Genomic DNA, 18,435 nt, shown 5'->3' with positions numbered 1-18,435 from the left:
CAGACAGACAGACAGACAGACAGACAGACAGACAGACAGAGGATCCCTGGATATAGTATTGTTGTATGTATTGTACTATGGGAGAGGATTTTAGTAACAGGAATTTTAAAACTCTTGTTCTCTGTCTCTCTCAGCTTACGTCGAGTGTGGCAGCGGGGCGGTCGTGGGTCAAAGGTGAGGCATCGGGGCGGCACAATGGAGGGTGAGCAGAGCACTCCTGCCTCCAGTGCCAGCAGCACTACGGGCACCAGTTCCTCCACCACAAACTCCACGGGCACCACCAGTGCCTCCACCGCCAGCACCGTCAGCTCCACCAGCAGCGGAAGACAGGCCGTTCCACAGATATCTGTCTACAGCGGCATACCTGACCGACAGACTGTACAGGTGCGTCAAACAACCATTTGGCAGAATCAATCCATTTAAATATAGACAACTGAGTGTTCATGTTTAAAATCACCACCTTTCTCTTTGTCAATCCTTCTTGTAATAATCCACTCACTGCATTGCACCAGACATCACTTTGTCTTGCTTAAAGGTTTAATTATTGGACTTTAAGTCCATACTGCCATCTGCTGGTGTGTATATGAGAAGGGAAAGCAGGTTGAGGAGGAAAGACAATGAAGATTTCCATGCCTCATAGACATAGACACATTCATAATCTTTCCCCTGCTGTGGAATGTGGTGGTTCATTATTAACTGAGGGTTTGGCCTCTCACTACTTGTAACTAAAGTGCTAGATTTCAAACAAATGTGATATAGATAAACTTATGTTTAAGTCAAACAAAGTATTGAAGTCCATTATCAATAAGAATCAAAATCATTATTTAATAGTAATAATGTATAGTCCAATTCATATATAAAGTGCTTCACATGGCAAACTGAAAAATGGCAAGACCAGGGGTCAGGATGCCTGTTGCCTAGCAACTGTGCAGTTGTGGGCAGTTCATTGAGGACATTAAGGATGAGACAAACAGAAGTGCGGGATAAAGCAGAACATTTTATAGCTGGAAGAAAACGATAAGAAGGTACTATCAGTAATGAGACCGATGAACTTATCTACTACACCATCATCATATCCTGAAAGTGCTGTTTGAACGTCTGCTATCTGTTCAGGTATTTTGGCATCTTATTGATTTTGGTCTGAATGTTGTTTTCATGTTATTATGAGATGCTAGATCAAGATCAATGTTACAGAACAACTGTTAAAATAGGTAGGTGTTCATTTCTTGTGCACATGGTTTGCAATCATTTTTAAGTACTATTATTATTGAAGTATCCCAATACAAAATTGTTAATGTTTATATTGGATGTAAAAGTATATATTTGGGTGCCTTTACACATAAAAATGTCATAAAATGTAACCGTTATCCTATACTGTAAATGTGTTATTGTTTTATTGCAAGAGTTCATGCATTAGCATATGTGCATTAACAAGCCTTGTAATACTGTGGTTAATATTAAACATCTTCATATTAAATTAATATTAATATCATGATAATATAATCATATTCAACATCAAGGCTGACCTTGAAAGCAATATTGGAAGTGATATTCAACATCAAGGCTGACCTTGAAAGCAATATTGGAAGTGATATTCAACATCAAGGCTGACCTTGAAAGCAATATTGGAAGTGAAAAACAACAATTTCAGAGATCTACTTTTCTTTCAAGCTTGTTGCAGTTCATTTTCTGACCAAAAGGAGGAGACAAATGCTGGAACAAAACAAAACGGTTGCTCAAGGAACATTAAAAGATTAAAATTGCAATCCTACAAATATTTGACCTCACCTCAAATCAAATCATCTTGCAACTTGCTGCTATTTTTGATTTGAGTATCAGCTTTGTCTCAGATGTTTCTGTCAAACTACTTAAGGTGAATACAATAGAAACACGTTAGACAGTTGTTGACAGCAAGTGTACGGAGTTATAAAACTAATGTAGACATGTCTTAAACTAAACTGATGAGAATGAGTTCATATTGAGATCTCTGACTTTGTTTGGAGACTTTAGTATCTTGGCAAATCTGAGAATATTTTGAGACACTATTGACAAGTTAGATTACCATGGTCATTTCTCATTTTCTCAGGAAAAAAAAAACTAATCTTGAGACTTGAGCTAAAGTCTCCATTTTCACTCCATTTAATCTCATTGTTCTCTGTGAAGCAATTGAGATATTAAATGTGCAGTAAGCGATTTCTGAGAAACACTTGAAATCAACCCAAACAAACACACTCCACCCTTCATTGCTCCGCCCCCAAAATGCACAAAAACGCAATGCAAGAGTGGATGTCGCTTTATCATAGCTGAAGCATGGCAAAATAATGCTTTGTAAAAAATAAAGCGAAGGTGGCGAAAGAACGGCAAGGAAGAACAGAAAAAAAAGACCGTTGTTGTTGTTGTTAGTCACCAGCAGTAGCCTGGCAAGCCAGACCTACATCAAGATGTTAGGTCTGGCAACTCACCACAGACACGGCTGAATCCGAGGGGCGGGATAAACGGCTGTCTTTCAAATTCACTCTGCACGCAATAGGACAGCGCTTCAACCAACCAGAGCGTTTTCCCAACAGCGGAGCTAACGTTAGTTGATAGATTCAACTTTTGCCATATCTGGCCGGCAAAACTACGAACACATCTTCCTTTTTTAAGAATGACTTAAGTGCCGTTCTTTGCTCTTTTCTCAAAGAAAAACTTAACTCCAAGTCCTCCAGAGTCGCGGCCAAAGCCGATTCGAAAGACTGTTCGCCAGCAGCAGCCGCCATTCTTTGTTTTCAAGTAGCAGGGAACCGTCGCAACTCTGTCGTCATTATGTTAAGCCCGCCCCGCCTACTCTATACATGATGTGATTGGCCTGACCCAATTTAGGTTTTTACAGCTCCGAAAGTCAATGGAGAGTTGCTAGACTACCCTGGCTGCAAAATACATTTTGCTGCCGCTAGAGTGCGTCTAGATTTCTAGGCTACACATTTCTAGGCTACATTACAACGGAGTACAGATCTCGGTTCCGTGAAACATAGCAAAAACCAATGTTACTCATGTATGGAGCAGAAACAATGCAACCTCTGCATCCATTTTCAGGCCTTCCCACTTAGGTCTCTCCAGCGATGGAAAGCTTTTCTAATATTAACATGGGTCTTAAAGCTCTTGCCTGATCATAACCCATCTTGATATTCCTCTGACCTTTTCTCTTTTATAATGTCTCTCAACCATCTCGCTTTCTACAGTCTTCAAATCTCCCTTATGTTCACACTCTCTCCTCCCCCAACATGAGTGACACACCCCCTTACTGCTGATTTGCTACAAGTGTGTTGTGGTGCTCAGTCCGATCCACTTTCAACAGCGTTTCTCAGAAATCGCTTACTGCACCTTTTAAGAAGATCTAATCTGGTTTCTCGCTCTTTCTCCGTCTCTCTTGAACGGTAGGTGATCCAGCAGGCTCTAAACAGGCAGCCCAGCACAGCGGCGCAGTACCTGCAGCAGATGTACGCAGCTCAACAGCAGCATCTGATGCTGCAAACAGCAGCCCTGCAGCAGCAGCACCTCAGCACAGCTCAGCTCCAGAGCCTCGCAGCAGTGCAGCAGGTCGCTTAGCATGCAGTCTCGTATAGCAAGACATAAGCGTAATGCACACAAATATACTCATACCTTCTCTGTCTGTCATGTTTTCTCCCTCTCAGGCCAGTTTAGCAGCCAGCAGGCAGAGTTCAAACCAAAATGGGACCTCATCTACCCAGAGTGGACCATCACAGACCACAGTATGCTTTTATTTGGATACATCCACTACAAATATATAATCACGTCAATATCTTGTACTGGCTATGATGTTCTGTTTTTGCATTCGGCTTGCTCATGTCACAACTCTTGTCTCTCTTATTCCCACAGATTAATTTAACCACATCCCCTGCCGCTGCTCAGCTGATCAGTCGCGCCCAGAGCGTAAACTCCGCCCCCTCTGGGATCTCCCAGCAAGCAGTGTTGCTAGGCAACACCTCGAGCTCCACCCTGACAGCCAGCCAAGCTCAAATGTACCTGCGGGCACAGATGGTGAGCACACCTGTATTCTCACAAACATAAGAGTCTTTCATGTTTGTGAAGATGCTTATATATGCCAGAAATAAGTTGGATGAATTCAGCTAAATTAGGCCACTGATAATTAGTTTAAACAATATTTGACCTTCTTTTTTTTAACTAATATATCACAGATAAAGCACCTAACAATGCAATTAATGTATTTTCTGAATAATTATACCAAACTTTTTCAGTGTATAGCCTAAAAATAAAACAGCCCAAAATGAAAATCAATTTTCAACTATTATAATTTGCATAAATATAATAGATAACAATTGTATTTAAAAATATATATATAAGTTAAAAAAAAAACAATTAAAAACTGGTTCCGCATATTGGTTATTAGATATCAAGCTTTAAAAAAATGTTATTGTATGTCATAAAAAGTTCAGCCAAACTCTAACAAATAGTGGCACTATTTACTTGAGTTCACCCAACTAAAAGGTTAAAATCAAGGAACAATAACACCAATTCCTTCTAACTGACCTATAATCATGTTTGTAGGGATATGCAGTTTGACCATTACTGATATGCTGGCCTGTCAATCTGTGCTGCTTTTCACTGTTTTGTTCACATTTAGGGTGTGTTCACACTTGGCATGTTTGGTTCAATTAAAACAAACCCTGGTGTGACTGCTCTGTTAGTGCGGTTCATTTGAATATGTGTGAACGCTGCCATCCCCTGAAAAAATGCAGTCCGCTTCCAGACGAACTCTGGTGCGGTTCGAATGAAATATGAACATGTAAACGATCCAAAAACAGGACATGTCACAAGATGCGACCCTAAAAAGCACAGAATGCTCAAGCATACCTGTTTTTTCTCATCATAGTCGTGATATTGCCCATCATAGTTCAGTACAGGCATCAGAACAGCGTCTCCTCGCAGCAGATCTTCGCTTGTGTGTGTGTGACGGAGGGATTCCTGCTCCTGTTTTGACTCCTGTACACATTTTATAAGCACATCACAAAAAATACCATAATATGCAGAATACGCACATACAACAAGCGCATTTAGCCCAGCACACAGCATTGTTTTGGATGTTCGGTAAGTTCCGTCTTGAACTATAAGTCATAAAATCCAACCAATCAGGTTGTGAACAAATCTCTATGCCTTTAGGTTCGGTGTTAAAAAAGCTAATATGAATGCTAAGCGGACCAGGACGAAATATATATATATCTTTTTTTAAACCAAGCAAACCGATCAAGTGTGAACACACCCTTAAGCATCATTCTTAAAAGTGAAATGAGGGTTCAAATCATCATAATGTACTGAAGAAGGTCAATAAACATTTAACATTTAATGAATAATGAGCATGTTAATGTGTGATTATTTTAGGCTCAACAGAGTAATCTTGTGCATGTAGCCAGGAGTCTGGGCCGAGCCGTCCCTCTGTCCTCTCAGCTGATCCTGGCTCCAACTGCTACAGTAACTGCTCTACAATCTGACACTAATGCAACCAATAACACACAGTCTGCTTCTGCACAGGTGCACACATATACTGTAATACACACACATCCAATTATCTTATTGAAGCATTCATACAATTGTGGATGTCTTGACAAAAATCTTAAAGGTATATACAGATTACTTGGGATTTCAATTATAATGTGAAGCCATTCAATTTACTATGCATATTCATTCAGCAGACACTTTTATTAGAATTACTTTCGAAGGAACTAATCCTAAAGGACTTGATCTTGATATTTTAGAACACTGTTTTATGTTTGTCAAAAGGATATAATGCTCCTGTAGGACATCAGAAAAAAGCCTGTAGATGTCCAATGCAATACTAATAATATTAAAATTCCATAAATATTCAAATAATATTAAAGGGTTATTTCAGCCAAAAATGAAAATTTTGTCATCCTTTTTTACTTATCCTCATGTTGGTCCAAACCTGTAAAACTTTTGTTGATCTTCTGAACACAAATGAAGATTTTTTTAATGAAATCTGAGCGATTTCTGTCCCTCCATTGACAGCTACGCAACTACCATTAATTAATTAACACACAAATAAATACAAAAAAAATCTAGTTTATGCAGTAGGATCATAGTTCGTTTTTGAAGATTATTATTTGATCACATTAGGATTAGATAATTATAACTGGCTCCAAATTATAATAGAAATTCCAATAGGGATTATTTACACATTAATTTAGGATCATTATTCTAGGGAAAAAAATAATGCAAAATATTTATTTTTCAAATATTACAACAACTCAAATGTTTTTAATATATTTGAATTTATTGACATTATGACTTTCATAGGTGCAGAACCTTGCCCTGCGCAACCAGCAGGGGGCGTCTTCCACCTCTCAGTCCTCAGGCCTCCAGGCACTGAGTTTAAAGCAGACCCCCATCTCCATTCAGCCCACCCCGCTCATCAAGACACCCAGCCAGAGTGCTTCCAGCTCAGGCACTGGTGCCGGCAAAGGCAACTTGAACACTGCTTCCTCTGGTGGAGCGAAGAAGGAAGAGGAGGCACAAACAGAGATGAAAGCAGTTAACATGAGTCGTAATGTCACCTCTTCACATCCCTTAATCGCACCAGGTAAATTCAAACCCATATGGACTATACAGTGACCCCAAAAATATTAGGAAACTTAAGCCACACTTAAAAAGGTCTGAATGCCATTGCATTCGGTAACAAAATATCTCAACAGTATACAACAGCAAGGAAACGATATTAGAGATTTTCTATAACTATCATGATTCTGAGGCATTTCTTTGCAACAAAGAAGTCAGTTCCCCTCAATTTCACACAGGTATCCTCCACAAAGACGATCAACAACAAATACAGTTACTTCTAGTATTGTCTCTCACTTTGGATGATATTTGATCTCCGTTAAGCACATTTTGCCCAAAGTGGTCCAGAAAGTGTTGCGTGTGAACATTGGGCCTTGGAACAAACTGAAAGGTTCAAGTCACTTCAACAGAAATGTTTTCTGACAGATCCAACTTCACTTGTCAGTCCATCATGTCACACACTAAGTACCAAAGAAGGGAGAAATCCACCCCAGGCCACATTTGTCCTGCATGGCTTATGCTCTAACCGCATTAATGCATACATGGCCTTTGAAGGGCACACACTTTCTCAGATGAGTCTTTCAGTGCCAGTCAACATCTGACATGCAAGCCATCCATCATTCCACTGGTCTCTAATCATAACAGCTCACACAGGGCAATTATCCTGCACATTTAGAGGCAGGTACCTGGGCGTGCCGAGGCCGGTAGGGAGTAGGGAGGGACTATCCTGTTTTTAGTTGTGCTTTGGTAGAAGATACAAAAAAAAGGCCTCTGATTTTCTACAAAAGAAAAAAAAAAGTATCTCCAGTAGCTCCAGGGTCAAAAATAAGCACCAGTCAAGTGCCAAGTGAAGGAAAAACAGGCTTTTAGGAGTTTTTTTTTTAATGTGACTAAATTAAATCCAAAAAAGGAGTAGCCGGCCTATATTGTTTTTATATTTTTACCACAAAAAGGAGTATAAAACACATTGTACATTTATATATTTTTAAGTGTAAAATATATTTTCACATCAAGTAAAAAAAAAGTACATTTTCTCAGTATACTGTATCTGCTTCTGGTTAGCAACGTTTGTGTGTGAGAGAGAGAGCTGCGTTTCTTTGACATTTTAGTATGTCAGTGATCATTTGCAGGTGTAAGGTGTGTGTGCCACTGTGTATGTACACAAATAACAGATAGAATAAAGCTTGAACAAGTGTGTTTGAGAGGTTCCAATAGAGCCTCAGTGGAGAGGAAGGGTAACAAGCCACCTGATGTGTGTGTTGGGATGTAGTTACCATGGCAGTGTGCTCCAGAGCGCTGATGTGATGCTTGGTTTTCCCCTTGTGCATTAATGATATTCACAGATCTGGAAAGTCATCATGGGCTATTATTCTCCTAGCTGAACCATGCCAGGTTGCTTTAAATAAATGTTCTAATGTTTTTAAAATCTGAATATTAGATTCAAAATAATGTGAACGTGGGTATTGGAGGGAGATTGGATTGTAGATTTTGGTATTAAAAAAATACTATTTGCTTGGATGTAATCTTGTGAGATTTCACACCATGCTTTTGTTTTGGAACTGGTAAAGTCTAAACCAGTAAACTCTCTATGTTGATACTAATTCTTAAATCAAATAATTGAAACTATCCACTGAATACAAACACTAGAGGGCTTGTTAAAAGCAGGAAAGAAAGAGCCACAGACATTAACATTCTGCTGCTGTGCATTCAAAATACTAAAGTGTTATAGTAGAGCAAATGCACCCAAAGAAGAAAACCTTGTTTAAAGATTTCTCTTCATAGCAGGAAACTTAATGGAGTTAAGCTGAGAACAGTTTGAGACATTGATCTCTTCTTAAACTCTATGGAAACTCGTGCCAGATTACTGGGGTCTAATCTCAGGAAAAGTCTCCATTTAATCTCATTGCTGTAAAAAACAACAACATTTGAGATATTTAAGAGATCGAATTTGGCCCAACATGTGAGAAAAGGTACAAGCATTTGTGATAGTTTTAATGTGTTGTGGCTTAGCATATAGCAGAACGTTCGGCAGGAAATTTCGGGGTTTTCCAGGGTTGCGCTCTGCAGGGAATAACTCATCAACTCCTTATTCTGAACATCCGGAAGAAAGAAAGAGTGAGAGAAAGTGAGCACAGAGGATTGAGTCATCTGAACCCACCATCCCACACCATTCACATTAGACAGAAGAACATTCCCACACTGAACCTTTTCTGTTTGCTATTAAGAGTTTTAAAGAAAGACTGTATTTGTTCCTGCCGTCTGCTTCACATATTCAGTGTGCATTTCACATGACAGAACACACACGCATATATATATATATATATAAACATTAAAACCACCCGCTAACTTTCCAACCAGTTTGTTTTTCAGATTCCTTTACCGCTCATAAACTTTTGAGGTTGTGATCTCAACGTGCCCAACTCTTAAGGTTTTTGTGTTTGAATGTTCTCCTGCTGAGATAATTAAATTTTAACACACTTTCCTGCAAGTCCTCCAGTCAAACACCTAATCACAGTTTTAAACTCATCCAGTTTCCACTGCCGTAGTCCTGGATACAGAAGTTGTACTGGAAAACCCAAGCACAGCGACTAATGTTAGAAGAACACTGAATAAATCAAATCAAATAAAAAAAATAGGAAGGAATAAATTAAAAAGCTGACCAATGAACTAACATGACTTTTCCATGAACTTTCCAGATGTTTGATGTGTGATTTACAGGATAATAATTTTACAGAATAACATTAAAAGAACTAATTAAAATGAATTTGCTTACAAATCAGAATTCCTTAATTGCTTGCAAGCACGTTACTTTAACAAGAGCATTATTTGATCAGCATATTGAAATCACTGGAAAACACAATTTTCAAATTCCCTGACATTTTCAATAACTGTGGGATACCTGTGAGTTTACCTATGCCAGCTTAAATAAAAATGTCTAAATGTATGAAGTTCCATGTGCATGTTCCTGTCGTTTTATATCGCAACTGTCAGTTTAATGTGTAGTCATGTGAAACAGTATGTGTATGTAATAAGTGTGTGTCCTTCCAGCGTATGCCCAAATTCAGCCGCAGGCCCTGATTAAGCAGCAACCGCAACAGTTCGTCATTCAACCCCAAGCCCCAGCCACCTCTAGAGCCCAGCCTCAGTTACTGCAGACCGCCTCCGTCCAGCCCCACCAACAGTGCTCCGCCCAGACCTCATCTGTCACAGGGATCATTCCGGTTTTGCCCAGACCAGTCCTTCACAACCAGGGATCCGCTCAATGTCAACACGCCACCATCTTCCATTCAACTATAAGCCATCATGCAGTTAGCCAGCACGGCTCACACATTGGCCTGGCCCATGCTAAAGCTCAACCGGTCCAACTGACCGCCATCAATCTCCAAATCCAACCTGCACAAAGCCAGGTAAGGGACTCCCTTACTCGAGCCATATAGTAGATTAAAGATAATGTATTGTATACAATTCTAAAGCAACTAACTATTTTTATCCTATTTAGGCTTCAAGACTGGCTCAGGATGACAAGGAGAAGCCCACCTCTTTGGTGGTAAGAGAGATCTGCCCACCAGTACAAACGCAACCATCCACTGCGACCCAAGGCACCGACCTCCTTGAACAACCCAAAGCTGACACTGTTAATGCTACATCTCAAACACAAGGTACAGTTGCCAAAAAGAGTCGAAATTTACAAACATTGTTTGATTATCAAACTATATATCAACAATAGACACAAGAGATCACTTCAGAGGTAATGATGATTACTAGGGCGCAAGTCCTAAAACAATAACCATCTTTTTATAACAATACGTTTTTTTAAACTTAATATGAATTGTTATTAATATGTATTATTAATATATAAAAAAAAAAATATATATATATAGGGCTGGTCAAAAAACTATTTTTAGAGTAATCTTTTTATTTTTATGTTGTCGATTCAATATCGATTCTCAAAAGCCACAAACTAATCTTTTATTTCCGCATTTATTTCCACAAACAGTGAACATAATATCTGTTTGACGTTACTATTTATTACTAGTCTTCTCCACTGAATGTCATCCTCTTATTCACCTTGCACAAAGTTAAAGCGGGGACCGTCATTGGTTCGGTGCTTAACATGGCGGATGCAGGTGCGCATTTCAGTGACAGCTGAAGGACCTGTCACTGTCCCGATCAGGCCAGTGCTGCATGGTCACTGAAGAAGATCATTTGCACACGTTAAGCTTTACCAATTTAAACAATCAAGCACTGTGTGAGAAGTTATGTGTGTGCACAGAAAGCTGCGCATCTCAGACAGCGTGCAAATAATAAAATGACTTCTCTTTCACGTGTCTGTCTTCTTGCGCTTGAACGGACAAGTTATGCAAAATTCTCTTGGCTTGTATCCGAGTAAGCATAGTCAGTTATGGCTGAAGTGAACGTAAACAGCAGAGAAAGACTATGCATGTGTGTACATTATATACAACAGTATACTGGATCTGTAAAGTGACTAATAAACCTGCTGCTGTCTGTGTTTTTAATGTTAATCACAGAACAAAAGAAAAAGAGAAAATCAAATCACTGCTCTTGACTGAATAACTTTTGTAACTTTAATAATGATTAATCTATATTTAATTTATACAGACTATGCTGTGTTATTTTACATTTGATTACTTCATTCGATTTCTGTACCTGAAAACTACTGTGAAAGACCAACCTGAAAAGCATTATTTCATTTGTTTGTTCTGTTGTATTTATTTATCTGTGCTATCGCTTGTAGTTTAATAATTAGTTCTTCTTTCTTTTTTTTTATTAATGACTGTTTATTTGTCTTTAAATGTTTGAAATTGATATTAATTAGTAGTTTTAGCTGTGGTATCGAAACTGGAGTGGAGAATTGTGAAATTTCACTGGTGTCTAAAATGTTGGTGTCAACCTTATTTATTAAAATACAAGAATACATGGGTCAAAAACAACAAAAACATTTATTTTTTGGTCTTTTTTGTTTGTTTGTTTATGGTGAGACCAGTGAAAATTATTCATTGAATCAAATCGAGAATAGAAATCTTGCAAATCAGAATCGAATGAAATTGGGACATCTGAATGGTTACCGGGCCAGCCCTAATATATATATATATATATATATTGTATTTATCTATTTCACACCTATCAAAATCCAGAAATATGCACATACATCAACTTTGTTTTAAAGAATCACTGCTGCATTTAAAATACAAGGCTTTCGACTCCCACATGAACCAGATTTGCTAAAAGAGAAAGAGGCGTGCAATTCCCATGTACAGTAATATGAACAAGAACTGAGTCACATGACTCTGTGGACTTCCTTGACCTCCAGAAGGCACGGCTTGCTGCCGAATCTGTCAGAAACTGGTTTTAGACCTGTGCGTTACATGAAATGGTGCTTTCCTAGCTTCAGATAATAATGCCCATGGGCTGAGTGAAGCTGTGAAACTCTTGAACCTCTACGGAGTCATGTGACCTGCCACTTGAGGCTGCTGCCATCCAGGGAAAGACTGAACCGCCTCCTGGCGGAATGTGCAGTGCTCGTGCGTGGGAGTGGAGCATTGAAAAGGAGCAGCGCACACTGCATGTTGCGTAGTAGAATCGCACGCGTGGCGGAGCCTGATATTCTGTCTTTGATATCAGTGGAACAGGCGTGTGGGAATGAGGCTCCCCCCGTGTTTTGAGACGGAATTGAAGAGCGTCCCTGCGGGAAATGACTTTTTATTGCTCTTTGTCGGTAAGCTACAGTATGTCTTGTGTTGTGATGCCAGTAGTTTTGGTTAGTGGGCTTTAAAAAAGCGCTGCGGTCTCTTAAAACGCGACGCAACTGACGCTACTCTAGTGCGTACATGGAACATAACGTTACAGCGCAGACTGAACGCAGTGACGCGTCTTGTGTGAACAGGAGAGATGTATTTTTCTTTAGTTAATTTTAGTTTTTAGATGCAAGTAATAGTTCACACAAAAATCGAATCATTTACTTACCTTTTTCATGACATTTGGCAGCTTGATAGTGGATAACATTAAAATTTTTGTAAAAGTAGTTCATACTTTTTTCTTCAGTGAACTGCAGCAGTGGTCCTTTGGCAGCTTGATAGTGGATAACATTAAAAACTTAGTAAAAGTAGTTCATACTTTAATATTTAAAGTATTTTGAAGTTATCGGGTAGCTTTGTGTGATGAACAGAAAGAAATTGCAGTCGTTATTGACTGATACTCTTCCCAGCTCAAATGGCAGGAAGTTGCGCTCAAATAAAAAATGGCGCTTATGACAAATTGGGTCTCCATCAACTACTAGGCTATCAGTTAATTAATGATTACACTAAGACGAACGATATAAATGTAAAATATGTATAGGTTACTATATAGTGCATAATAAAACAAAATGAAAGTTTATTTCTCTTGATAAACTGTTAATTAGCGTTGAACGTCGTTATATTATTTTTATATCTAAAATATTTGGACATTTAACTTAATTTAAAACGTAATTACATTAAAGATGATTGTCATGTAGGGCAGGTGCAAATACGTGTATAAACTAAGCTATCAGACTAATTTGGGTATCTGTATGCTATGCTAGTGCATAAGCTAACTAACATAGACATTAATGATCATTATAATTTATAATGGCATAATTTTGTAGGAATTGTAATCGGGTGCTAAAGAGAGTACTCATTTAAAGTAATTTGAGCCAATGGAATCGCTTGGGGTCCTAATGGAGACCCAATTTCGAGGAGGACCTGATAAGTCACCACCATGGTGCTGCTCTAGTTGGACGTCTTTGACGTCAAACGCCATTGTCTCTGGAGTGTCACTTGACTTGTTTTTTTTCCCTTCATTTTCACTTGACTGGTAGTGATATTATCTTCATTAAAATATTCATATAGTCAGTTTTTATAAATATGATACTGAAGATCTTCCTTTGTGTTTCATAAAAGAAATAAAACGCATAAAACTAAAAACATCATCATAAACATCTTAAACCAGCTTAGACTAGTTTAAGATATATTATTTTCCATCAATGTTTGGCTTAACTGTTCCTTAAACGAAACGTACGTAAGTTACTTTATAAGCTCACTCGAGTGATCTTTGTACTTTATTCCGGCAGCTGTCTTTTCCGGGCTTTTCCAACACTGGTGGCCGCTGATATTTGTGTTGCTGATGTTGTTGTGGTTGCTATAGTGATGAGTTGATGCTTTGTTTCTTTGCCGCCAGGCTCTGTGGAGACGGCCCGGGACCCCATGGGAGCACCGGTGACATCGACCATGACCTCGGCAGCCTCAAACGAGCCCCCTCCAGCAGCTGTGACAGGAAGTGTGGCACAAAACGGCGAGAACAAGCCACCTCAAGCCATAGTGAAGCCACACGTCCTCACGCATGTCATAGAGGGATTTGTTATCCAGGAGGGAGCTGAACCATTCCCTGTGAGTTGTAATAATAATAATTAAAAAAAAACAATAGCTTTTAAATACAATAATTAATTAATAATTATTTATATATATATATATATATTACACACACACAAACCTTTATGGTACCTAGATGTAATTATTTGATGGCACTAATAATAATGCAAGGCATCAACAATTTTATTATCATTATTACTATTTATATAATTTTTTTATACAACAACAATAATAAAACAAGTATTATTATTATTATTATTAATAACTATTCAGTAAATAATACAAATTATTTATAAATGCTAATAAAAATAAAAATTGCAAATGAATTTATTAATAAGAAGAATTTTATAATTATTCATAATAATACTATTACATTATTATTAATATCTTCATTATTATTTTATTCATACATTTTAATACAACAATAATAATACTATTATTATTATTAGTAGTAGTAGTAGTATTATTATTAATTCAGTCAATTGTATAAATTAATTACACAAACTAATAAAAATAATTTTATTATTATTATTAATTCAGTTATTTATTATTATTATTATTATTATTATTATTAATAAATAATGACTTATTTATTTTCAGCAGCATGCATTTCTTTGTATGTTAGTGAATTGCCCTGATTTTACAACATCAAACTAAACTGTAGAAACAATATTGTCAGTTGAAGGTGTCCACAGAGTTACAGTAATCGCCATGACATCATCGCTTTTGAATACTGTATTGTCAGGTGGAGCGATCTCTGGTGCAGGCCGACAGCCCCAAGAAACCAGACACACAGCTTCCCTCAGATCCAGAGAAAACAGCCAGCAGCAATTCCCTCAGTGCCACCAACTCAGACATGGAGGAGGTTGGACAACAAGGTACAAGTTTAACTCATCCTGCAGCCCACGGCTATTTTTCTAAGATGCATGATCTTTTTAAGTGACAGGGTAAAGTTTTGAAAGATTGAAAACATGCACTGTTATGAACAAAGGAGCGTCATTATGCATTAGTGATTAAAGATGGTTGGAATTTCCTGTTTGTGAACTTTACTATTGAACCGTGCAATAAAGGTGCGGCAACAATATAAGCTTTGCACCATTCCAAAATTTACAAACAAACATTGTTTCAGGCAGCTAGTCATAAATAAACTGTAGATTAATACTTTATCATTTTTCATCAGACACAAGAATTCAGGAGGAATCAGAGGAGCCCAAGCTCACATGTGAGCTCTGCGGATGGGTTGATTTTGCCTACAAGTTCAAACGTTCGAAACGCTTCTGTTCCATGGTCTGTGCTAAAAGGTTAGAGATTCAAAACATTTAAAAAAATGTTTTAGTGAAAATATCTACAAATGCATGCTGGGTTCATTTAGGAACTTATGAGATATAGCTGCTCCCAAAATGAGGGCTAATAATATATTGTTGTGATGTGCAGTAGTTTTATCTGTATGCTAACATACAACACTCTTGATCAGGTACAGTGTTAGTTGCACGAAGAGGGTTGGTCTGTTCCACCCCGACAGAACTAAAACAACCAATCAGATAAATCAGTGGAGAAGGAGAAGGTCTCATAGTCCCAGAGGCAGGGAGGCCAAAAAGCAGGTGAACAGCTACTATAATCCAGTTGTGCCCGTCACAATGTTTTTGTATCACTATATTAAAGTAAATCATCCTATCTTTGTTATTACTTCACTTTAGTGCATGTGTATCATCTCTTGTTTTATTCCTTATCCCATCAGCGGCTCTCTGTATCTCAGCAGTCTCAGGGAGAATCTATATCCTCACCCCTCCAATCTCAGCCTAGTCAAGGAGAGTCCAGCCCCTGTTCGGATATCTCCAGTTATGAGGAAGCAACTTCCCCGCTCTCTGCAGCCAGTTCTGGCCCAGTCGTTTCTCAGGGTGGGGTGTCTGGTAATGATCCAGAAGAGCTTCCTCTCCTCAGTCAGCACTTCCTACCATGCGACCCCACCAAATGGAATGTGCAAGAGGTGTTTGAGTTCATCCGCTCTTTGCCAGGTATGTGGCTTTTTATCATATTCATATATATATATATAGATAGATAGATAGATAGATAGATATAGACACACACACACACAAACACACACACACCGTTTAAATGTTTGGGGTCAGTGCGAGAAAAAAATAAAAGGTGGATAATATGTTTATTCAGCAAGGATGCATTAAGGCCGGCACACACCAAGCGTTTTTGAGCGTCGTTCAGCTTAGTTTTTTCGCCGTGTTCTGCACCGGTGGCTGTAGTAGGACACTGTCCTTTTTTGGGGGGCCGATTTAGCATGTTGAATCGCCGTTAGGCCGTTGGTGAGAGAGAACTCTGATTGGCTGTTCAGCTTAGCAAACAGGTCAGTGCATCAGAATAAAAGCGAAGATTCTGGATTTCATTCGACACACGACTCTCACAGTGCATTATGGGTTTTCTGTAGCCGTTGAGCGTACATTGGTTGTACACTTGTTATTGTGGTGCATTGTGGGATTGAATGAGTGCACTCAATAACGTCCACTATGGTTTCGGACACCACTTCAAATGGCTATCCCCTCAAATAGTGCCCTATTTAAGGGTATAGGGGGCGATTTCAGACACAGCCCTAGTCTCAGTTTGCCTTTTTAATGACGAAAATAGATACCTGTTTGATATAGATGGATATTTACTTACACGCAGGCGCAGGACGCACTTGCTAGTTGACAGTCGCCTTTTGGTGTGTTCAAGCGCAGCTTTTTGGTCGAGATGCAGCCGATGAGAGGCGACAACACAGTCGACGCTGCTAGTTCTTTGACGCCGGCTTGGTGTGTCCCGGGCTATCAAAAGTGACAGTAAAGACTTTTGCATCCTGAATCCTGAAAAAAAAAAATCACAAAAACCACAAAATATTAAGCAGCACAATGTTTTCAACATTGATAATAATATGAAATGATTCATGAGCACCAAATCATCATATAAGAATGATTTCTGAAGGACCATGGAATAATGCATAGTGACATGCCGTCACAGGAATAAAATATATTACATTTTAAAATATATTAAAATAGAAAACAGTTATATTTTAAATTGTAATATTTCATAACAATGCTGTTTTTAACAAATAAAATCAGCATAAGATGCATAAAAGACTTCTTTTAAAAACATTACAAAATCTTACAGACCCTAAACTTAATAACCGTATCGTATAAATACATGCACACACATTTGATATTATATTTTGCCATCAAATATTATATAATGATGGCAAAGTTGATAAAAGCAAAGCTATGTTGAAAGTTGAAATTTCTACGGCAATATATTTATTTACAAATATGGTATTTAATAATGCAAATTTTTGTGACTCCACAATTAGGTTGCCGGGAGATTGCGGATGAGTTTCGTGCTCAGGAGATTGATGGACAGGCCATGCTGCTACTGAAAGAAGACCACCTAATGAGTGCCATGAATATTAAACTAGGACCCGCCCTCAAGATCTTCGCTCGCATAAACATGCTGAAAGATTCCTAGCCTTAAAAAGGCAGTAAGTGTATGAGTATGTGTCCTCAGATGTCACTTAAACTTGACCTAGTGACTACAGCACCCCAAACTGCACTACAACATTTTTTAAACAAATAATTAATAACTAAAAACTTTATTTAAAAAAAATTGGGCGAAGCCCAAAACTGCACCTCCTCAAGAGAAGAACTGAAGTAAATTCAGCTGGAACAGAAAATGGCCCGACTACCTATGAAGATCCGCACAAATAGTGACTTATACCAAATGAAAGGCATTATGAATCAGTGATTTGGAATTCAATTCTGACTGGGACTCGCAGATCACTCGACTTAACTAGATCAGAAAAAATCTTTGTACGTACGTATAACAACACCGCAGTCCAAACAGAACTAAAACTATCATGTGGTTTCACAATCCCACATTTTGGCCCAGATATCTCTGGAATGTACATTTGTTGTTTTCAGGTATGAGTTTGTCTTATTGTACATGCCAGATGCTTTTGTACAGTATAAATATGTTTAAGTAAATTATTCTTACCTATGTGTGTGAGTATTTGTAACAGAGTTGAATCACAACAAACTGGTGCTATTTCACTTTCACCTTTACTTTGAGAGGACTTGAATAACAGAAGCACAGTAATAGAATATCCAGCGTTGAACCTAAAACCCGATACAACCTAAAGGAAGGGATCCAGTTTGAACAAATCCTGTCAACCGCGCCTTATTCAATGTGTGTCTGTACACTCTGGTTTTGAGATGCACATTAAATTGTATTTGTCTTGGATATTGGGAATGACACTATGTTTGGTTTTAACTGTGCCCAAATTTGTTATTGTATGTTGCTAGAAATGATTGTGATGATGGGTTGTGTTTTTTTTTTTAGTACAATGCTTTGTGAAATGCCTGTATTTATCAGATGAATGAAATTTGTAATATAACATTTTTAA

At 38.2% G+C, this 18,435-nt stretch overlaps 1 protein-coding gene and 1 long non-coding RNA gene across 4 annotated transcripts in view; one reads left to right on the top strand and one right to left on the bottom strand.

The window, feature by feature from the left end:
- The window catches only part of LOC307165910, a 16,581-nt gene extending 16,324 nt beyond the window's left edge, over positions 1 to 257 (bottom strand). The window contains exon 1 of the long non-coding RNA XR_013822553.1: positions 140 to 257. This is a non-coding gene — a long non-coding RNA (uncharacterized lncRNA). The remainder of the gene's footprint in view (positions 1 to 139) is intronic.
- Positions 1 to 18,435, top strand: part of phc2b (polyhomeotic homolog 2b) — a 21,943-nt gene extending 3,508 nt beyond the window's left edge. The window contains exons 2-15 of one of the 3 annotated variants that reach the window (XM_079883958.1): positions 135 to 384; positions 3,421 to 3,579; positions 3,675 to 3,752; positions 3,880 to 4,041; positions 5,401 to 5,550; positions 6,334 to 6,616; positions 9,640 to 9,998; positions 10,091 to 10,250; positions 13,807 to 14,015; positions 14,743 to 14,875; positions 15,178 to 15,298; positions 15,472 to 15,598; positions 15,736 to 16,012; positions 17,347 to 18,435. In XM_079883958.1, the coding sequence (XP_079740084.1) occupies positions 135 to 384; positions 3,421 to 3,579; positions 3,675 to 3,752; positions 3,880 to 4,041; positions 5,401 to 5,550; positions 6,334 to 6,616; positions 9,640 to 9,998; positions 10,091 to 10,250; positions 13,807 to 14,015; positions 14,743 to 14,875; positions 15,178 to 15,298; positions 15,472 to 15,598; positions 15,736 to 16,012; positions 17,347 to 17,501 (2,623 nt within the window). In that variant the 3' untranslated portion in view covers positions 17,502 to 18,435. Of the gene's footprint in view, positions 1 to 134; positions 385 to 1,025; positions 1,114 to 3,420; positions 3,580 to 3,674; positions 3,753 to 3,879; positions 4,042 to 5,400; positions 5,551 to 6,333; positions 6,617 to 9,639; positions 9,999 to 10,090; positions 10,251 to 13,806; positions 14,016 to 14,742; positions 14,876 to 15,177; positions 15,299 to 15,471; positions 15,599 to 15,735; positions 16,013 to 17,346 lie in introns of those variants that run through there. The other 2 variants (XM_079883959.1, XM_079883960.1) reach the window with 2 other exon arrangements.

Source organism: Squalius cephalus (genome assembly GCF_949319135.1).
Source record: "Squalius cephalus genome assembly, chromosome: 10".
In the NCBI taxonomy this organism is placed as follows: Eukaryota; Metazoa; Chordata; class Actinopteri; order Cypriniformes; family Leuciscidae; genus Squalius; species Squalius cephalus.
The sequence above is the reverse complement of the archived record's forward strand: the minus strand, read 5'-3'. Positions and strand labels throughout refer to the sequence as shown.